We start from the raw sequence: 21,380 nt of genomic DNA on the forward strand, positions 1-21,380 counted from the left end.
ATAGTTGCTCCATGGTTATACCTTTACGGCTATGGCTCTATGATATGAAACGTTTTGGTTGAAGGATATTCAATTCATGCATTATGAAAGCCAAATAAACGCCGAGATTCTTTTATAAATGGAAATATACAAAACATAGCAGTAGACGCAGGGAGAGAAGACTCTACTCGTCTTCCATCTCCAGCTCATCCTCATCCTCATCCTCCTCTTCTTCCTCAATCTCCTCCTCGCTCTCCATCTCCTCCTCATCCTCACCCTCATCACTATCATCATCACTGCCGAAATCCTCCATCAACTCATCCTCATCACGCTTCTTATCTTCAGCACGACGCTTCTCTTCCTCACGACGGCCCTCTTCAACGATGGCAGCACGCTCCTCACGCAACTTGCGCTGCGTCTTGACGAAAGCACCCAGCGGCGTAGACTCCCAGTCCACATCCTTGAGGAAGTTGTCAACCTCAGTCCGTTGGCGCGGGGTATAAGACACGTTGAGACGGCGCTCCTCGATCCAGCGGGCATTCGCCTCGACCTTTTGCACAAGGAGCAGGATCATCTGGTTGATCTTGGCGTTCTTGTTGCCGCCGGTGCGGGCGGAGACCTGCTTCAGCCAGCGCTTGAGGGCAACGACAACGGGAACGGACAGCTCGGGGAAAGCGATGTGCTTGCACCACAGGACGAAGAATTCGGACAGAAGCTCGGCGACTTGCTCACCGACACCGTCCTGGTAGATGCGCGAGCGCAGGTAGGATTTGGGGGCGCGGATAGCAGTGTGGAACTCGAGGGGCTTGAGGGTGCTGGACTTGGGGGGCTTGCGCATCTCGGCAGAGGTAAGAACCTCGATGAGCGAGGAGGCGAGCGGAATGTAGGTGCCGGTGGCACGGGAGACACGCAGCAGAGCACGGGTCAACTGGAAGCGGAGAGGGAAGTACTGTGCCGTGGGGATGAGACGCATAGCACCGAGGGTGATCTGGACGACGGGGTAGATGAGCGGGCGCAGGGCAGACTGCTTGCCAGCTTGAGCCTCAACAAGGCCGTCGCAGTGCTGGGAGAGAACGCGAGACCAGAAGTCAAGAGAGTGCACGTATTGCCAGTTGTAGATGGTCTTGTATGACTCCTTCGAGGTGTTGGTGATGCTGCTGCGCAGATGCATGGCCAATTGCCGGATGAAGCTGAAGCCTGTCGTGTAGGCAACGTTCTGGTCGATACCCCAGATCTCAGCAGCAGAGTTCTTCATCAAGTTCACACCAGCCAGGGTGTGCACGGTGGTGTTACGGCTGCCCTTGACCACACCCTCGTAAGTAGCCTTGAGCACGGTCTCCTTGATACCGGGGTCACCCAGAACCATAAGACGGCGGAGTAAGAGGAATGCAGTGATACGAGTAGCATCGGCGGTAGAGACGTCAGCCCAGATACCGACCACAGTCTTGATCAGAGTCTTCAGGACCTTGCGGAACTGGAGCAGGTAGGGGAGCATGGGCTCCATGGCCGACAGGGTCAACTTCAAAGTGGATGCATCGGACAGGTTGACCAGGAGCTGGTGAACGGAGGAAGTGTAGGATTTGATAAGAGGGGTCAGAGTCTTGAACTTCTTCGAGTCGAGAGAAACCCGGATCTTGCCAGAGGCAGTCTCCTTGACTGGGAGGTGGTGGCCCAGAACCTTAGGAACGACATTCAGTGCCGTGACGAGGACCTGGTGGTAGACATTGGGGTCGGAGATGGTGTACTTTTGCTCCGGAGCCTCAGCATCGTTGACAGAGGCGGCAGCACGGAATGCAAGAACGGTCTGGCGCATGGCCCGAATCGAATGTTGCTCCTCCATCAAAGTCTGCCACTTCTTGACCATGGGGATAGTCAGAGTATTCTCGATGACTTCCTCCTCTTCTTCATCTTCATCCTTCTTGGCCTTCTTCTTCTTCTTTTTGGCGGGGCCCTCCTCCTCAGAAGCCTCTCCTTCACTCAACTCGTCCACCTCTGAAAGATCGCCTTGGGCGCCGAAATCGAGTAGCTCTGCATCGTTCTCCTTCAGGTATTTGTAGAACTCGGGGTCCTTTTCTTTCAATGCCTCGAGCTGATCCTTGTGCGCATCGAAATCATCGGCATCGCTCGAATTGTCGTCATCGTTATCACTAGCAGCACTGTCTTCACTGGCCTCCTCTTCCTGCTCCTGGTTGGCGGAGCGCTTGCGCTTTCCGATCTTGGGAGTAACGTCCTTCTTGCTAGCCTTCTTCTTGCCGTCGGTCGCATCGGCAATGTCAAAGCCACCAGAGAAAAAGTCATCAACGTTCATCTCTGCAAAGGCATTCTTCTTCTTCACCTCCTCGGTGTCAGGCTCCTCGACATCTTCGGCATCGCGGCGGCTGGCACTTTGAGCCTTGCGTTTGTCGTTCAGGTGGTGGCGTTGCTTGATCTTGGCCGAAGCCTTGCGTCGCTCGAGAGTATCTTTGAGATGCTTCTTCTCGAACTTCTTGGTCGACTTCTTGGCGCCGGCCATTGTGAAAGATTTGGCTGTAGATGAACCGCTTTCTTTAGCTCTTTGGCGGACGAAGAAAAAAAATTTGGCTGGGGGAATTATCGGCGGGTCCGCCTTTGTGACCGCCTTGGGGGGAGCTGCCGATAAGGACAAGCTCCGCCTCGGCCAGGAGGGAGGAACAACTGATGACTTCTGACGATTGACGAGGGATAATCTGATTTTGTTTCATTTTTGCACATCGCATCAAGATGTACTCACAGCGGCCGTTATCATATGCTCCAACTCCCTACAGCTACACACCAAATCCGGCCCGATCGGCCTCGATTAATCTCGATGAGGTATGCTCGGTGGCATGAAACGTGGGGGTTTAATGCTAACACAACTCTAGGAAGTGAAACTGGTGTCCAGCTCGGGCGAACGAGATCTCTACGAATCACTTGCCGAAATATACAGCATCATAATCACCCTCGATGGACTCGAAAAGGCCTACATCAAGGATGTGGTCACGGAGGCGGAGTACACTGAGACCTGCACCAGACTATTGAAGCAATACAAGTCCAGTCTAGGCGACGAATCCGTGTCGCGAGAATTCGTTGATTTGGAAACATTCAAGAGAACCTGGGGCGTGAGTCTATAGCAGTTACCCAGGTATTGCTGGCGCCCCGTTGCTAACATCCAGCTCAGTTGGAGTGTCCTCGCGCAACCGAACGACTCCGCATTGGTCTTCCAGCGACCGTCGAACAAGCCTCACATGGTGCGCCGCAAACAACTAGCACGGGAGCCGGAGGTGGTGTGGGTGGTGCATCGGGCAGTCTCATCCTGGCAGCGACGGAGAACTTTATCACCTTCCTCGACGCATTGAAGTTGAATATGGTCTCGAAGGATGCGTTGCATCCACTGCTATCGGAAGTCATTCAGTCTGTCAACAAAGTGACGGACGGCGAATTTGAGAACCGTGGCAAGATCATTCAATGGTTGATAGCGCTGAATCAGATGCGGGCGACAGAAGAGCTCAGTGAGGACCAGACGAGGGAACTTGCATTTGATATTGAGCAGGCTTATCAAGGGTTCAAGGCAACATTGAACTAAGCCTGTTACATACATTGGAATGGCGTTAAGTTGAGTTATGATTATGTGATTGATGATAGATACCACTCTAGTTTATCGCTTCGAAGGATCTTTGTTTTCAGCAGGGGGATCCTCGCTGGCCAAGTGTGCATTTCTACGAACTGGCCTAAACATGAGACCTATCTCATACGTGAAATCATAATGTCTTAAGTGGTTGGCAATAGCCTAACCTCTTACTCTTTTGGCCTGAATCACCAGGCACCAAAGCCAACAGACGATCCGCGGAACTGGAGCCAGCCTTACCCGATTGGGATTTTTCTTTTTCCCGCGTGGCGGTAGTCTTCAGGGACTGGGCTCCGCAGATAAATCCGCCTGTCGCCCGATTGTTCGGTCTGTCAGGTAGACCTTCCTGTTCAACAGAGTCTCTATAGCCTACGGGCTCAGTATCTCACCCGCCATGATCGGTACCACCACTGACGAGCCAATTCACGGTATGTCTACGATCTACACCTATCTTCCCCGGTCCGAGATAGTGGAACTGATAAGAGACCGGCAACGGCCACAGTGCTCGATCTGCCCCAGATCTACCGGAAGCCCTCGGGGACCGATCTCCTCAAGGCACTTGCCTTGTTGGCTTTGCAGCCGCGCACTTTCGGTACCAGTGCGGAGGCTGTCAAGGGCCCCTCGGTCCAGCCGGCGGGGGTGACGAGGTATCTCACCCAGATCATCTCCAGCCCGCTGTCATGGCTGGAGACGGATGAATTGCGTGAGGCTGTGTGGGACGCTGCGGGAGCTCGTCTGAGTGAACGGTCTGGTCGTACTGGTAAGAATTGAATCTTCCATCTGTTACAGGATTGTAGTCATGCTGACACCCGTTGCTTCCGATTAGCCATGCCGGCCATGTCGCGCATCTTCAGCATTCCCACGTCTTCCGGTGACGACTATACGCTCACTTTGCACGAACCATCTCTCACCTCTGACAACCTGGGCATGAAAACTTGGGTGTCATCCTACCTCCTATCCCGCCGACTGCACAAACTGCTCGAGTCTCCGCCCGAACTCGTCCCCGCTGGTTCGACTGATCCCTCGACCACATCATCCCAGGAAAAGAAGCCACTTCGAGCTCTTGAACTGGGTTCTGGAACCGGCCTCGTTGGCTTGTCCTTTGCGGCGTTAAAGGGCAAATCAGCCACGGTTCACTTGACCGATCTCCCAGAGATCGTGCCAAACTTGGCCCACAATGCCGCTCTGAACGCTGAGCTGCTCAACAAGACTGAGGCTAACGTGACCACCGGCGTACTAGATTGGTCCGTGATGCCCACACCGCTGCCCACCGCAGAAGAGCGATTTGATGTGATCCTCGCCGCCGATCCGTTGTACTCACCCAACCACCCCAAATGGTTGGTGGACACGATTGCGCCATGGTTGAGTAAGGGTTTGGACGCCCGTGTTGTTGCAGAGATGCCGCTGCGCGATGCATATCTCCCTCAGGTGCAAGAGTTCCGACAGCGCATGACTGATCTGGGCCTCGCCGTTGTTGAAGAGGGCGAGGAGATCGGGTACGATGATTGGGAGAGTTCGGATGGCGATGCACTGGCTGTGAAGTGCTGGTGGTCCGTCTGGGGATGGAGCGAGCAAGTATGACAGTGGCCCTGGATTTGGCCAGCGGCTGCTGTCACTGCAACATGAGATCACGAATAGACGATACACGATAGATCAGCATGACCCTAGAGATAGATCAGAGGTCGTTGTTAGATTCAATAGAAGCATTTTCTCTCTCAAAGTGATCGATCCCGGGACATAAAGCAATCCCAGAAGAGGAATGGGAGTTGAAGAATGCGATGCAACGAAGGAAGAACGTTCACGCGACCAATATCACGTGCGGGGCGATGACGTCGATCGGCGTTCAGCGCCAAAGAGAAACTTGGGCGTTCAGTCAACATTTGGTCCAATCTCTCTCCACTACAATTCATACTTCCTTCGAAATACTCATGGGACCTCCTAAGAGTCTGCGAAAATATACTATACCGCCAGGCTGAAATGCATAGACCACCGGCACTGGGGAACCTGACTTCGCCACATGAGTGAAGACAATACTGCGATCTATACCCCTCGAGTCTACACAAATTTCCAATCTTGCGCTACTCAGTCACTCGACACAGTTAATTGCATCGAGCTTGATCTGCAGAGCTGCACATCATGGTCATCGGTCTCTTAGTCCTCACAGCCATCCCGACCACGACGGGCGTGGCATTCGGAGTCAGCGAACAGCGCAAAGCAAACCAGCGCAGGGAAGATGCGCGGCGCATGGCCAAATTCAACATCGACGTGGAATGCGACGGAGACACGGACGACGATCGCGACGTCAACGGACGAAGATTAGTAGTCCGAAATGACAAGGTCGGATTACCACAGACACTCCCTCTCCCCGAGAATACCTGCCATGCTAACACCCATTTCCTCACAGGTCTACCTCGACCATCCAAACCCCATAGATCGTTCCATCCCAGCCTTCACAGCCCTCGCATTCTACATCGAATACCCCGAACTCGAAGAAACCAAACACCTGGACCGCGGCCTCGGTCTACCAACCTACGTATCCGCGAACCCACCTTTACTAAACTGGATCTACGCGGACGTCAACACGCACGAGATGAAATACGGGAATCGGTCGCAGAGCGTGGCGCATATTGTCGGACCGTGGGATTGGACGGAGGATGAGAGGGTGATTACCCTTGAGGAGAGTAGTGGGTTTGTGGCGGTTGAAGAGGAGGAGGGAGAGTGGGCGCTTTATTTCGATGGCGATGGGGATGAGTGTGAAGCTATTTTGGAGGAACAGGGGAAATTGGATAAGGCGTTTGTGCCGGTCAAGTTGGTGAGGAGGCCTGCTGAGGAAGAGCCACCGGGGCCTCAGCAGAATCAAGGACAGAGTTCCAGTCAAGGGCAGAGTTCCAGTCAAGGGCAGAGTTCCAGTCAAGGGCAGAGTTCCAGTCAAGGGCAGAGTTCCAGTCAAGGACAGAGTTCTAATGAAGAACCAAAAACGACAGAGGGAAAGTGAACATCTCTGTATAAATGACTTCATGATTGAATGCGTTAACGTGTTAACGAGTTACACCTGGTATATTCTCTCCCATAGTCCATAGTCCTGTACAAAAACGCATAAAACATCATCTAATCCTCCAACCCATTCCAACTTCCATTATCACTCTCCTCCCCAGCTTTTCCAGACTCATTCGCCTTCCGACTCCGACTAGCCTCAATAGCCCCCTTCCTCTTATTCTCCATCCTCCTCTCAAACCCACTCTTCGTACTAATCCTCATCCCCCGCAATCCCTTCCCATCACCTTCTTTACCCTTACCAACCTGCTTCGAAACCTGTCGTGCCTTGACACCATGTTTCTTGAGCTCCTTCTTATCCTGCTTGCTCAAATCGGGGAGTGAATCCAGCAGCCACTTTTGAATGGATTTCTCGCCCTCGGTACCCCGGAGCTTCTCGCTGACGTCGATAATGTTGGCAATGCTCTTGACGTAGGGGATATCCTCCTTGGTGTAATATGTCACGGCGATACCGCCCTCGCGACCGGCACGGCCGGTTCGGCCAACGCGGTGCACGTAGACGGCGGCCGAGTTGGGGATGTCGTAGTTTACGACGCCGTTGATACCGCGGAAGTCCACGCCACGGGCGAGGAGGTCGGTTGTCACGAGGATCCAGATCTCGCCCTTGCGGAAGTCTCGCATGATTTCGGAGCGCTGGGTGTCTGATAGATCAGAGTGGAGTACGGCGATACGAGAGGAACCGCCTGCTTCGGCGGGGATGTCGTATTTAAGCTCAGAGTGCAGGGCGATGGCACGGGGGATGGTTTGCGTGAAGATGAGGAATGGTGGGCGCAGACGGACGTCTGAAGCTGTGGCAGCCGCAGGACGGAGAAGTTGACGCAGGCCGAGGAGCTTGCCTTGCTCGGTAGCGGCGTAGACGAGTTTGTGATCGATATTGGGGATGGCAGAGTCCTTGAGGCCGACGACGAGACGAACTAGCGGGTGCTGTGTGGTGCTCGTCTGTCCAATATCGGCTTGTCTCTCTTTGATCGTTGACCGGGTAAGATCGTCAATGTTAGAGCCCATAGTGGCAGACCAGAGGCTCACGCGCAGGTCGGGGTGGACGCAGGAGCGCCAGATGTCCAGGGTCTGCTCACGGAAGAGCGGGTCCAGTAGCACATCTGCTTCATCGAGGACCAAGCTGCGCACAAGGGGCAATTTAGCCATGGGCTTGTTCTGATGCTCTGAAAGGGCATTCACAAGCTGAAGTGGCGTAGTAACCAGGATATCGCTCTTGGTGATCGGAACATTGCTATAAGTCTTCTTCGACTTGTCGTCATCTTCCTCTTCGTCGGACTCAGATGCCTCACTGTCCTCATCAAGAACATTTGCTTCACTCTCGTCATCACGCTCCACCACACGCATACCCTTCTTCATCAGGGTAATCTTAACACCGGTACCAGCCACCAATTTCCGGCCCTCATTAACAATCTGACTTGCGAGCTCCTTAGTCGGAGCCACAATAATTGACAAAATGCCATGCTCGTCAGACTGCGAAGAGTGATGGTGTCGAACGATCTTGTTGATCACGGGAATCAAGAAGGAAAGCGTCTTTCCACTACCAGTCGGGGCCACGACCAGCAAATCAGGCTCCTCATTAGACTCTGATGAAACGGACGAATCCCCCAGAAGAAGAGGCAACGTCCCCAATTGCACTTCCGTAGGCACCGTAAAGCCCTGTTCCGCGACATTCTCTGCCAACCGGCTCGAGATCTTGTATCTCGAGCGCAACTCCTTGAACGAAGTCAGAGGCTGTGGATACACGCGTCGAGCGCGCTTCTGCTCCTTCTTGCTGAGAACGGGTGTCTCGTCTTTCTTTTGCTTCTTCTTTTTCTTCTTGGAATCCGTGGCAGGTGTAGGCTGGGGCTGGATCTCGTCCAAGTCCCGGAGATCGGTCACCTTGATCTTATGCGAGTTCAAGATCGTGCGACGCTCAACTTCATCCATTTCATCCTCTTCATCGGATCCATCATCTTGCTCAGACGTCTGGTCCTGGTCGCCCTTGGTGGTCGCAGAAGATTCCGCCTTGACTGTGGAAGAGCGCTTGGAGGACTGGAAAAAGTCCAGCTCTGCTGCATCATTCTCGCCATCTTCATCATCGGCGGCGGCAGCTCTCTTCCTCTTCTTCTTGTTCTTCTCCGACTCGAGCTTCTCGCCCGCAGCGGTTCGGAAGAGCTGCGGATTCGCCGCCTTGCCCGTCGATGGCAGACGAGCAGTCGACTCTGCAGCCGGCGCAGCAGCCGACTTGCTGAATTTTGTTGACCGAGTCAACAATCTGAAAGCATCCATGTTGGATGGGTAAATTTTCTGGCAAAGCAGGCCGAACTTGGACTTTTTGAACTTTTGAGCTTGGAGACTTTGATATTTTGGCAGAAAAAAAAGTGACCCGCACTCCCCGCCCGGACCAATCAACGTTGTTTGGTGGCTTCATCAGATCACCAGATGGACCCAGGCCAGAGATATTCGAAAGATGTTAACGAAAGTCTTATATAGTCTAGGCTCGATAATGAGGACTCTGTAGTGTAAATTAAAAAAGATTTCGCAACGCCTACTTTTACGATAACGGTGGGCATCAGGCTATATGCTGTCACACGACTCATTTATCTACATGCCTACTACCACATCGATAAATTCTTGTCACAATACCCAGAAGACCAGGCTCAAATGAATTGCAAAGAAAAAATGATTCTATCTCAGACAACAGTTTATATTCCATCGTCTATCATACAGAGCACAACACGGGGCGGAAATAATGGTAGGGCACATAGGAAAAACGGGGGGTGGTGTTTAAAAAAAAAGAAAGGACGAGCATTTTCCAAGTTTAGTGGTGAGCAGCCTCGCCCCGGTATCCGACAATGTTCATGCGGCCAATCATCTCACCGACGGTGAAGAAGCCAATGACCTCGGCGGCGGTGACACCGACGAGAGCAATCTCCTTGGCGTTGGCGTTGCGAACGCGGGCCAGGAAGCCCTGGGGAGAGGGCATGCTAAGGTTCTTGATAGCGGCAGGGTTGCGAACGACGTTGATCAGGGGCTGGAAGTAGGATTGGAAGGTGGCCAGGGTGCTGAAGGAGGAAGGTAGGATGTTAGATCCGGTATACCATTGAAGAGAGGTATGTGTGACTTACGGAGGAGTCATGTTCTGGCCACGGAACACCAGCTTGCCGAGCTCGAGACCGACACGGGAGTAGTAGAGGGTCGGTGGGATCATGGCTATCGCGGATATCAAAGTCAGTCATGAACGGGTTATCGAAATGGATACGAAGGTTGTGGATTTGTCAACAAGGAGGTTCCGGAGAATGCCCGGCACAACTCCAATCAGAACAATTGAAGGTCCATTTCCTCCTATCTTGACCATCCACAACCTCTTCATCCAATTTCAGAGCGATTTTTGCTCCTAAACGGTCGGGATTGGTCTCTTACAGTCGACGAACGAAACGACCTTGCCGACGGGACCGCCGACCTTCCGCAGGGCCGAGGCGGCGTTAGAGAGAGCCGGGCCAGCGGCAGCAGTGGCCTTGGACAGACCCTCCTGAGCCTTGGAGGCAGCGTTAGAGGCAGTCTGACCAGCCTTGGAGGCAGCCTCGGAGGTGGAAGAGGCGTGTCGGACAACGGTGCGACGGGCCAGGAACTGCGATTGCCGCAGGACGGCACGGGTGGCAGCGGGCATCTTGGGAGGAGTGCGAGGAAGGAAGAGGAAAGAGTGGATATGAAGAGAGACCAAGCACAGATGACCCGGAACGATCGCTGGTGGGAAGGGACGGGGGGGTATAAGTCCAATGGCGGATTTCGTCTTGCGCAACGACAGGACCAGAATCTGCGGATTTGGAGGCTCGGGAAGTTCAGGGAATGGAGGTCACGTGAGGGGGTATTCCGGCGTGCCTGAATTGGGGGTAAACAATTGCCATTGCAAGTAGAGAAGGGTGGGGTTTGAAATTATTTAGTGATATTTGGTGGAAGTATGAATTTATTAGGAGATTCCATCAGGGAGAGGAGAGCAGGAGATAGTCGATGTGCAAGTATTCAGTTGTCCCCGAACAGTGTGTTCCTGCATTTGGCCCTGTAACGGACTAGCCGGGACCACACATGCCTAGACCTTTTGTCGAGTATTGAGCTAGCTGGGTCGATAATCAAACTCAATCAGATAAAATTGATTGGCATATATTTGATTTTAATCTGTAGTATTCTGTTGTAGGTTTAACACGCTGATGTGTTTGTCATAAGCAACTTACCTCCATTATGGATATATGTTCCGGGGCGTACGCCTCCTGTGCGTGGACATAAATACAGTATGCCCAATGATTTAGCCTCTCGTGGACCCATGTTATCTAGTAGCAAAAAATGCTAGAGTCAGATATCATAAACTCTATTCACAATTGATCCTGACGTTCGAGTCAGTTCTACCATCTCGACAGGACTCCATCTCGGCGACAATAGCGGTTGGTTCGGGTAAATTCCCGATGGCCACATTACAGCCGGCTCCAGTCTAGAAACTAAGTAGGAATTCTTGATGCACTAGTGAAACGACTGAATAACATGCATTACCTGAGTAAACTAGACATGATAGTACCTAAAGTGGCTTCCTATAGGTAATCCTCATAGTGAGGCGCTCTTGGTATAGATATGCTATTCGGATACATCTCTAGTTGGGAGCATAGCTATGAGAGATTATTTTGACAAACTGGTCAAGTTATGAGGTATACTCGAAAGCAAAGTCCAAATTCCAAACAATGTAACAAATTTCTATTCTCTATTCTACTGACCAACATCTAGTCTCGTTAGTCCGACACTGGCCACATTACAAATGATGCCGACAGGTGGGGGTTTCACCAAGGCACGGCTCGGAGAGAATGTGTTTCGTGGATTGTAATCTGCAGTTGCATGTGGTGGATGGAACACAAAGTCAGGATCAAGGATGTATGGAGGGATCTACTTTGAATAGCATTCTATAGAAAGCCATTCTTCAGTACTACTAAGTGTCTTGATACATACTTCCAGGGCATGTTTGTCTTGTTTGTCAAGATTAGCGGGAAAACGGGCCAGCGAGCCCGAACCCGTCCAAAAACTCCATCAACCAGAATGAGTTTCCACCGGAGAATTGCCACTTCGGTCGTGGAAGGCTTCTGGAAGGCTAAGCTGTGCCTCAGGGACGCTACGTTGCACTGACACTACATGTCCGAATGACCAACGCCAATTCATCCGGGAAAGCAAATGTGTTTCTACAGAATATGGCATACCCCGTAGGCACTGAAGAAAATACGGATACAAGATAACTACTGATAAAATGTCACTTGACCTCCAAATTGAATTTACCCGATAGCCGACTGTCGGACTCGGCCCGGGTAGGACTCGGTGGACCAACGAAACTGTGTACTGTAGTTGTACATAGTTTGGGTCATTTCTCTGGACTCTGGGCGGGTCCAGATTGCCCCGTTGGTAGCCCGCCAGGCAGGTTAACCCCGCGCGGTTAAATCACTTGCCCCTCCACTCCACTTTTCTCTCCAGTGAGAACTAACCAAGACGGAGCTTTTTGGCTGCTTGTTGGTTACAAGGAGGTTCTCCGTACTCTAGGAGTAACTCCGCGTCCTTCTCCACGTCTTGTCTGGATAATGGACCGCGATGGGGTAACAGCAGAAAAAAAAAAGAAAGAAATGCGGGTTCCTTTCTGATCACCTGCCTGGCTGCCCGAATCTTTTAAATACCTGCGCTCGCGCCTCGTAAAGGAAGAGAAGCCTGTTGATCCTCTCTGCTCTTCCTCTCACTCTCTTCCCCCCTACCTTCCACAGTTCACAGTTGACATCCTCACCATGTCGACCGCTACAACCGTTTCCAAGACCAACATTGGTGTCTACACCAACCCTAAGCATGACCTGTGGATTGCCGAGGCCGAGCCCAAAGTCGAGGATGTCGAGAGTGGCAAGACCCTCAAGCCCGGTGAGGTGACCATCGAGGTGCGCAGTACTGGAATTTGCGGGTAAGAGACTCCCCCCTTCTTTCTAATGACCCCCACGGTTAGCGCAGCCTCGGGGAAAGACAATGAATGCATTCTGCAGTCATTCCATACATTGCATAACCAAATAGGCTGATTATAAACCTCCGCGCTCTCTCATAGATCCGACGTGCACTTCTGGCATGCGGGCTGCATCGGCCCCATGATCGTCACCGACGACCACATCCTCGGTCACGAATCTGCCGGTCAGGTCATTGCGGTCGCCTCCGATGTCACCTCTCTCAAGCCTGGCGACCGTGTCGCAATTGAACCCAACGTCATCTGCAACGCCTGCGAGCCCTGCTTGACCGGCCGGTACAACGGCTGCGAGAAGGTCGCTTTCCTCTCCACCCCACCCGTGGACGGCCTGTTGCGCCGCTATGTCAACCACCCCGCCGTCTGGTGCCACAAGATCGGCGACATGAGCTATGAGGACGGTGCCCTCCTGGAGCCACTGAGCGTGACTCTGGCGGCCGTCGAGCGCAGCGGGCTGCGCCTGGGCGACCCCACGCTCATCACCGGTGCTGGTCCCATCGGTCTGATTTCTTTGCTGAGCGCCCGCGCCGCTGGTGCTTGCCCTATTGTTATCACCGATATTGACGAGGGCCGTCTGGCATTTGCCAAGTCGCTGGCCCCCGAGGTGCGCACTTACAAGGTGGAGATTGGCAAGTCGGCCGAGGAGTCCGCAGAGGGTATCATCAATGCCCTGAACGACGGCAAGGGCTCTGGTCCGGATGCCCTGCGACCCAAGCTGTGCTTGGAGTGCACCGGTGTCGAGAGCAGTGTCAACTCTGCGATTTGGAGTATGAAGTTCGGCGGCAAGGTGTTTGTCATTGGTGTTGGCAAGAACGAGATGACTATCCCCTTTATGCGTCTGAGTACTCAGGAGATCGACTTGCAGTACCAGTACCGCTACTGCAACACCTGGCCCCGCGCCATCCGCCTGGTGCAGAATGGTGTGATCGACCTGCGCAAGTTGGTGACCCACCGCTTCACGTTGGAGGATGCCCTAAAGGCCTTTGAGACTGCGGCCAACCCCAAGACTGGTGCTATCAAGGTGCAGATTATGAGCTCGGAGGAGGATGTTAAGGCGGCCTCGGCTGGTGAGAAGATTTGAATAAGAGGTTGGAAGGATTGATGGAGGATGGACTGGGTAGGTCCATGGTGTGAGGGAGTATGATTGCCGTTTTCTTGACCTTTGGTATCCTGGTCAGAGCGGGGGTTCCAGATGATGATTTTTCTTCTTAATCACGACACGAATGATGTCTAGAGATGCCCATCGGGTACTATAGAGAGACCCTGAAATGAATTTCCTTTTTTTGTGCATTTCGATACTTGATTAGTTGATCAAGTCAAAGTCCAGTTTCTAGTAGTTTGAAGGAGGAACCTTGGGAGCGCAAAGCGGGAGAGAAATTGGGGACCGGCGTATCAACGCCCGAAGAAAACCCGCCACCCGAAGTATACTTCGAAGTATGTATGGTAGCTTAGTAAAAGGATAGATCTTAGCAAAACTTCAACTGTTCTGTGCTTCAATGCCATTGCATAAAGTCCTACACTCAAAAATTACCTACTCAACTCACATTGTCAGTAATGAATCCAAATTTCGCAGGGATTTCAGTAAGTCAAAGCTGAGCGAGCCCCTGAAAGTTATGTTTTATGCAGATAACTCTAAACCATATAAGATACGACTAACTAGGTCATTTCGAGGTATAGGAACTATGTCGAAGAAGGTATATTGGTAACGTACTCATCAGAGACATAGTTTGAAAATTCTCAAGCGCCAGCCTCGTTCCATGACTTAGCTCCCTTTTGAACCCTGTATTCTCCTCCTCTCCTCCCTCTCGGCAACTCCCGACAAGCGGGGGATAACTAACGACCCCGGCTTTGAATTTACGCCTCAATTCGGCTCTTAGCAAGCCCAGAAGCCACCCCATGGCATAAAAGTGCACAAAAAATGCAACCTAAACGGACCCTGCAGATCCGGCCAAGCCACGATCTCCGATAATTGCCCGCACCTCGGGACGGTCTATAGATGCAGGTAGCACAAACAAAAAAAAAAGCTCAGATCGCGTCAAAACATGGCAATAGCTACACAAACGTGGGCCTGCTTTAGCTACTGGCCTCACTTGGCAAGTCTTGGTATGACAACATTTTGGTATCTTTCCCTCTCTCCTCACTTTATCGCTCGCGCATTCATCGGACATTATCCTCTCCACCCCTTCTTCCTCCCTCTCCACCTTTTCTTTTTCTCCCCCTCACCGTCTTCCTTCTCCCTTTCTCAGGCAACCCGCCTTGACCTTGGAGGCACCACTGGTCGACTTTAAAACCCCCTTCGTCCTCCCCTTTTGTTGTGCATCAACCGTCTTCCCGGGTGATTTCTCAACATGCGGGGATCACTTCTGCTCCTTTTGGCGCCCCTCGTGGGTGCCGCGATGTTGGAGGCTCGATCTGGAACCCCTGACGATTGTCCTGGCTACAAGGTTGTGAACGTTTGGGAGCAGGGTCATTCTTTTGAGGCTGTCCTGACTCTCGCTGGTGACCACTGTGACTGCTACGGTACTGACTTGGAGAACCTGAAGTTGTACGTCGAGTACCAGACTGGTTCGTATCACCATGTTCCAGACCAGATATAAACAAGCTCATATGCTTATACTGACACCACGTAGACGACCGTCTTCACGTTCTCATCTCGGATCTCGAGGAGGATGTCTATCAGGTTCCCACTTCTGTCTTGCCTCGCCCTGATGTTAATGGTGACCACCACAACAACCAGCCCACCATTCGCTTTGACTACCAGGCTGAGCCCTTCTCCTTCCGTGTTCTGCGTGGTGACCAGGTGCTCTTTGATACCACAGACACCAACTTGATCTTCGAGAACCAGTACCTTCGACTGCGGACTTGGCTGCCAGCTGATCCCTACCTGTACGGTCTGGGTGAACACAGTGATTCTCTGCGTCTGCCGATCAAGAACTACACACGTACCCTGTGGAGCCGTGATGCCTACGGGATTCCAGAGAATACGAACTTGTATGGCAACCACCCCATCTACGTGGATCACCGCGGTGATGATGGCACGCACGGCGTGTTCTTCTTGAACTCCAATGGCATGGACATCAAGATCGACCAGACCGACGATGGACGCCAGTATCTGGAGTACAACACCATCGGTGGTGTGCTGGATTTCTACTTCCTCGCTGGTCCGACGCCCAAGGATGTGGCCAAGCAGTACTCGGAAGTTGTGGGCCTGCCCGCCATGCAGGCCTACTGGACTTTCGGTGTATGTTTATTTGAAATTCTGTGGTTCTTGTGACATGTCTAACATTTCTCTCTAGTTCCACAACTGCCGCTACGGATATCAGGATGTCTATGACGTTGCTGAGGTCGTCTACAATTACAGCCATGCTCATATTCCGCTGGAGACTATGTGGACTGACATTGATTACATGGATCGTCGTCGGGTGTTCACTCTGGACCCGGATCGCTTCCCCCTTGAGAAGATGCGCGAGCTAGTGGATCACCTGCATAAGCACAATCAGCATTACATTGTTATGGTGGATCCTGCGGTGAGCGACAGCGGTAAGTACCAGTTGACTCATCATATCTGAGAATTCTTGATGACGCTGACTCGTGCATAGACAACGGTGCTGCCGAACGCGGTAAGGACCAGGGAATCTTCCTTACTCGCGGCGAGGAACTCTACCAAGGTAAATATAGACATCCAGACAATCGCGAGGACTTCATCTGACCATTCATCTAGGCGCCGTCTGGCCTGGTGTCACCATCTACCCTGACTGGTTCAACCCCGGCACACAGGAATGGTGGGATGGTGAGTTTGCCCGGTTCTTCGACGCTGAAAAGGGCGTCGATATTGACGGTCTATGGATCGACATGAATGAGGCCTCCAACTTCTGCCCCTGGCCTTGCAAGGACCCCACTGGTTATGCAAAGGACAACGACCTGCCCCCAGCTGCTCCCGCTGTCCGCGAGTCATCGCCTCGTCCAATTCCCGGTTTCCCGTCCGACTTCCAGCCCAAGAAGTCTCCAACTGTCAAGCGGTCTGCCTCTGGAAAGACTCGTCGCGGAAAGGGTACCAAGGCTGGCTTGCCTGATCGGAACCTGATTTCGCCGCCCTATCAGATTGCCAATGCCGCGGGTTCAATCAGCAACAAGACCATTGATACTGATCTTGTGCACAATGGGGGTGACTCGTTCGTGGAGTATGATACTCACAATCTTTACGGTACCAGTAAGTGTGTTGCAGGCGTGGAGATATGCATCTCTCTAGGTTCATTTTTTAGATACGCATGCTGACTCTGATCTCAGTGATGAGCTCCGCCTCTCGCTGGGCTATGATGCTGCGTCGTCCTAGAGTCCGCCCTCTGGTGATTACTCGCAGCACTTTCGCTGGTGCAGGTGCTCACGTCGGTCACTGGTAAGTCCATTCATCGATTATATTATCGACTACACACAAGCTCACACTATCATCATAGGCTCGGCGACAACCTTAGCCAATGGGACAAGTACCGCGTCTCCATCTCGCAGATGCTGGCCTTTGCCTCCATCTTCCAGATCCCCATGGTTGGATCAGACGTTTGCGGATTCGGCGGCAACACAACCGAAGAGCTGTGCGCTCGCTGGGCCACCCTGGGTGCCTTCAACCCCTTCTACCGCAACCACAACGAACTCGGCGCGATCTCCCAGGAATTCTACCGCTGGCCCACCGTCGCCGAGGCTGCCCGCAAGACCATCGACATCCGCTACCGCCTGTTGGATTATCTCTACACGGCCTTCCACCGTCAAACCCAAACGGGCGAGCCCTTCCTGCAGCCACTCTTCTACGTCTACCCCTCGGACACCAACACCTTCGCCAACGAAGCCCAATTCTTCTACGGCGACTCCCTGCTAATCTCCCCAGTCCAAGACGTCGGCCAAACCTCGGTGGATGCCTACTTCCCCAACGACGTCTTCTACGACTGGCACACCGGCGCGGTGATCCGCGGCCAAGGCGCAACCAAGCACCTGGATAACATCGACATCACCGAAATCCCGATCCACATCCGCGGCGGGAGCGTGATCCCGCTCCGCGCAAAGAGCGCCATGACCACGACCGAGCTGCGTCGTCGCGGCTTCGAGATCCTGGTTGCGCCCAACGTGAGCGGTTACGCCTCGGGCTCGTTGTACCTGGATGATGGCGAGTCAGTGAACACGGTTAGCAGCGAGATCGAGTTCGAGTACAACCGTGGCCATCTCACTATCCGGGGCCAGTTCGGGTACCAGGCCAATGTGGTGATTGAGTCTGTGACCGTGCTGGGACAGAGTCGGCCGTGGAAGCAGAAGCGTGGGGTTGAATTCAATGCGGCTCGGCATAGTATCACCAAGCAGGTGGATATTGCTTTGAGCGGGCCTGTTGAGATTGATATCTAGGGGACTGAACTGACTGTCATGTGGAGAAGATAGTTTCCTAATTTTGCTTTTTGCTGTGACTAGTTCTTTTCTTTCTGTTCTTTTTTCTCGGGGATCGTTTTTAGGAAGGTGTTGGGGGGAGAAAGGGTCGGCTGATTTCCTTGATGAATTTGCCGCCTGGGATCGTGGCTAAGACGTTGTCTTAGGGCTTCGGGGTGATCTCGTTAGGGCGGCTGACCCGCCACATGTCTCTGGCACGTCTAAAAATGGGAACTGAAGAAGACAGAGCAAAGAATGGATCAAAATGAATCATGATCAATAATTGATTTTTGAATTTCTCTCCTTAGCTTGGAAATTAGGACCTTTATTTCCTTCGGACCCGGGGACTTGATATAAGAAGGTATATTTTGTCGTATTTAGTATGGTGATAGCTTTGTGATAAATTTAGAGATGAAGGGGAGGCAACGGACTACGGAACCTACCGGTTGCCGGACAAGGTCCCGCTGACTCATCAAACGTTTCAGCCCACGTCGGAGGTTCAACACCAAGGGGATAACGATTGCAATGTTATGAATTCATCCTCCACCCCCACATAAATCTTCTTTCAACCTCTAATCCTTGGAAATTGCCTTGGCCAGAAACAAGTATCAAAAAGAGACAGACATCGCCACCCCTCTTTCTCTCTCGACCAAGCCAGCAGTCCGTTCTGGCTCTGTACGGTCCCACTTAAAGCCGCCCCCCTGAATCTGATAGATAGCATCTCGAATGAGCTACGAAACCTGCGACTTGCAGGACAATTGACGATTCAACCGGCTCCACCACCCCAAAGAAAAAGCCCTATCGGGGCCAAGGCGATGTATTCAAAACGTGGCGACGAAAAGCCCACCAGCGATGCCGTCACCATTGGTATACCCGCCGTGATCGTAGGCGTGTAAGTGATGCCAAACCAACACCACATCCATGCTGATATTTCCAGGCTTTTCCTCTGCGCCGCTACAACCCTTGGAGTTATATATTACCGACGCTATAAAAAGGATCAGCAAGAAAATCTAGAGGACGCGCAGTGGAACAAACGCGAAGATTGGGACGTTGATTTCGACGAGCGGCAGGGTGGTAATCCGGGTAACTCCCGCTTCCCCAGTTCGCCAGGGCCGATTTCCGGATTCAAGGAGAACGACTCGTCGTATGAGCTGTCTACTTTGAATACTTGGGCGGATAAACCTTGGCGGCGCAGTTAGAAACTGGAATGCTCGGATTCGCAATGAGGGGGTATTTTTTTTTCTTCTGTGGCTAGATATTTTACTCTTTTCTTATGCTGGCTAAGGCACCTTGAATGCATGGAACGCAAGCTCCATAATGCAAGGCCAATTCCCCAATCTTGACACTCTAAATTCAGAAAGCTCTGCACTATGATCTATTTATGGCGTCGAACAGATGACGGTCTGGAGCTGAGAAGTCGGTATTATATGCATCTTCCAAAGATTGCAGAATGGATGCCTGGTATCAGTCGTCCCCCGGACGTACTATCCGGTGACAGCGATGTCCGATCGAATCGGTTGATCATGATGATAGTGGAGAATACCCTCGAGAGGGTTTTGCTTCCGAGTCTGGTTACCCGGGAGTTCTGTGATCGATGTACAGCTAACTCATTCCGACGGGGTCATGGTGGTACCTGGTTGTATATTGTCCGTTCGATAGTTGTCAACAAACTGTAATCATCCCCATTCAACTGTGAAAATGCCGAAGCTCCAGTTATGTATCAGCACGACCCACGCTTGGCGGTGTCTTCATACCTACTTGGAATATCCTTCCACCTCGTGGTCTATTAGATCGATTACACAAACCTCTATATGGTAGAAATTTAGGAAACGATGAGCAGACAGTGAAGATCAGTGCTCCTCCGTACTGGAGGCTACGAGAGGTCTGTGTAGAGAGCATAATCTAATACCCTACAGTGAGGAAGTACTACCACGCTTGGTGTATAAAGTGTATTGTACTGTGTATTGTAATTTTAAACTGCTTCAGTTTTCCATCCTGGGGGGAATTGATTTTTAAAATTTCCCCCTTAGATTTTGTGGCAGGGTCTTTATTCCCTTCGGACTCGGTGCCTTGATACCGTAACCAATAATTGCTTCCTGGGAAGCAGCCCTGTCGGACCTGTATGAAACAACATCCCCTAGAGTCTCAGACCCTGACTGACCTGCCCACAAAGGGGAAAAAAAGGCACACTGTATGGATAAAGTTAGCGCCAGGCGTCTCTGACGAACGGCCCTGAACGGTTCAAATAAGATAACAGGGGAGAAAGCATCAATCCTAAACCGCCAAGAGGTAGTATATGTCCGATACTCCCCTCTGTAGATTTTGGCAGGCGACTCGTCAACGAATAAAATCATGGGGTGGAAAAGGGTATATGTACCAAATACCCACATATCCACCTGACACGCACATGGCTGTCACTCCATGGACTACTAGACGTATGTACAGAAAAAAGAAATGTTTTAGGGGGAACCACCGCAGCGCCAACGTCCGCCATCCTAAGATCCAGTCGTATGCCGAGGAACCGAGAGCCAAGCGTTTGTTCCTGCGTTGGAGCCAACCCAAAAGGAACTATCCCATGAGCCCTGGTTTTTGTTCTGTAGAAAGGTGTGATTGGACCGTTTGATTTCCCCCGGAAGCGAGGGGGGGGCAAAAAGGCAAAAAATAGGGTTTCTATTAATATCGGGATATACGGAGAGTCCGTATAGGTAATAATGTTGAATGATCTGTTTTAGTCTTTTTACAGTGCAGGTGATTCAGAATCTTCCTTTCACCATCCCCGGATCCCGTGGCTCAGTAAGGGGGGCGCAGGGCAGTCCGAGGGTACGGTCGCATTTTGACGCGCTAGTGAAGTGTCAAGCTTGGACTTTGGGGAGGGTCAAGGGTACAGTAGAGAAACTAGAAGTAATTAGATGAATATTACTATACTGTAAAGTAGGAGCTATAGTATAATTAACTATGGAGTATATATATTATTATTCCTGATAGTAATGTTTAAAGTACTCCGTATATTGAGTATCTTCAATGCAGATGAAGAGTACGTACTCAATCGTGCAATTGGGGGCACGGGCCGCTCGTTCACCGTCTGACGATGAATGGGGCGGCAAGTAGAAGCGAGAACGAGAGAGAATCCCCTGGATTGGGATGGATAGTATGGACCCTGAAGATGTCATGATTGTATCAGAAGATAATATTTCAGGCAACGATGAGCAGAAGATGAAGATCAGTTGTCCGTACTGGAGGCTACGAGGAGTGTGTGTAGAGAGCATAATCTAATACCCTACAGTGGTGTATCCAAGTGACAGATGTGTATTATGT

At 51.8% G+C, this 21,380-nt stretch overlaps 9 protein-coding genes across 9 annotated transcripts; 6 read left to right on the top strand and 3 right to left on the bottom strand.

Moving 5' to 3' along the window:
• Nucleotides 1-163: 163 nt before the first annotated feature.
• On the bottom strand, nt 164-2,491 carry N7496_011561 (mRNA-binding ribosome synthesis protein NOC2; the record flags this gene model as incomplete). Its single annotated transcript, XM_056704474.1, has 1 exon — nt 164-2,491. The coding sequence occupies one exon, from the start codon at nt 2,489-2,491 to the stop codon at nt 164-166; it is 2,328 nt and encodes a 775-aa protein (XP_056550434.1).
• Nucleotides 2,492-2,718: 227 nt separating this feature from the next.
• N7496_011562 (ESCRT-I subunit protein VPS28) lies at nt 2,719-3,559 on the top strand (the record flags this gene model as incomplete). Its single annotated transcript, XM_056704475.1, has 3 exons — nt 2,719-2,808; nt 2,859-3,095; nt 3,155-3,559. 3 exons carry the CDS (start codon nt 2,719-2,721, stop codon nt 3,557-3,559), a joined length of 732 nt encoding a protein of 243 aa, XP_056550435.1.
• A 436-nt stretch (nt 3,560-3,995) lies between these two features.
• On the top strand, nt 3,996-5,182 carry N7496_011563 (S-adenosylmethionine-dependent methyltransferase; the record flags this gene model as incomplete). Its single annotated transcript, XM_056704476.1, has 3 exons — nt 3,996-4,029; nt 4,104-4,361; nt 4,428-5,182. The coding sequence occupies 3 exons, from the start codon at nt 3,996-3,998 to the stop codon at nt 5,180-5,182; spliced, it is 1,047 nt and encodes a 348-aa protein (XP_056550436.1).
• Nucleotides 5,183-5,737: 555 nt separating this feature from the next.
• N7496_011564 (uncharacterized protein) lies at nt 5,738-6,596 on the top strand (the record flags this gene model as incomplete). Its single annotated transcript, XM_056704477.1, has 2 exons — nt 5,738-5,938; nt 6,006-6,596. 2 exons carry the CDS (start codon nt 5,738-5,740, stop codon nt 6,594-6,596), a joined length of 792 nt encoding a protein of 263 aa, XP_056550437.1.
• A 113-nt stretch (nt 6,597-6,709) lies between these two features.
• Nucleotides 6,710-8,923, bottom strand: rok1 (RNA-dependent ATPase ROK1; the record flags this gene model as incomplete). Its single annotated transcript, XM_056704478.1, has 1 exon — nt 6,710-8,923. One exon carries the CDS (start codon nt 8,921-8,923, stop codon nt 6,710-6,712), a length of 2,214 nt encoding a protein of 737 aa, XP_056550438.1.
• A 532-nt stretch (nt 8,924-9,455) lies between these two features.
• On the bottom strand, nt 9,456-10,304 carry N7496_011566 (F1F0 ATP synthase subunit g; the record flags this gene model as incomplete). The annotated part of the gene is made up of 3 exons (XM_056704479.1): nt 9,456-9,699; nt 9,763-9,847; nt 10,058-10,304. The coding sequence occupies 3 exons, from the start codon at nt 10,302-10,304 to the stop codon at nt 9,456-9,458; spliced, it is 576 nt and encodes a 191-aa protein (XP_056550439.1).
• Nucleotides 10,305-12,441: 2,137 nt separating this feature from the next.
• N7496_011567 (NAD(P)-dependent alcohol dehydrogenase) lies at nt 12,442-13,740 on the top strand (the record flags this gene model as incomplete). The annotated part of the gene is made up of 2 exons (XM_056704480.1): nt 12,442-12,608; nt 12,747-13,740. The coding sequence occupies 2 exons, from the start codon at nt 12,442-12,444 to the stop codon at nt 13,738-13,740; spliced, it is 1,161 nt and encodes a 386-aa protein (XP_056550440.1).
• A 1,267-nt stretch (nt 13,741-15,007) lies between these two features.
• agdC (putative alpha-glucosidase) lies at nt 15,008-18,047 on the top strand (the record flags this gene model as incomplete). The annotated part of the gene is made up of 7 exons (XM_056704481.1): nt 15,008-15,224; nt 15,290-15,900; nt 15,956-16,199; nt 16,259-16,327; nt 16,381-16,869; nt 16,947-17,055; nt 17,114-18,047. 7 exons carry the CDS (start codon nt 15,008-15,010, stop codon nt 18,045-18,047), a joined length of 2,673 nt encoding a protein of 890 aa, XP_056550441.1.
• Nucleotides 18,048-18,880: 833 nt separating this feature from the next.
• N7496_011569 (uncharacterized protein) lies at nt 18,881-19,264 on the top strand (the record flags this gene model as incomplete). Its single annotated transcript, XM_056704482.1, has 2 exons — nt 18,881-18,957; nt 19,003-19,264. 2 exons carry the CDS (start codon nt 18,881-18,883, stop codon nt 19,262-19,264), a joined length of 339 nt encoding a protein of 112 aa, XP_056550442.1.
• Between the last annotated feature and the right edge of the window lie 2,116 nt (nt 19,265-21,380).

Source organism: Penicillium cataractarum, assembly GCF_028827025.1.
Source record: "Penicillium cataractarum strain IBT 29864 chromosome Unknown utg000009l, whole genome shotgun sequence".
NCBI lineage: Eukaryota > Fungi > Ascomycota > Eurotiomycetes > Eurotiales > Aspergillaceae > Penicillium > Penicillium cataractarum.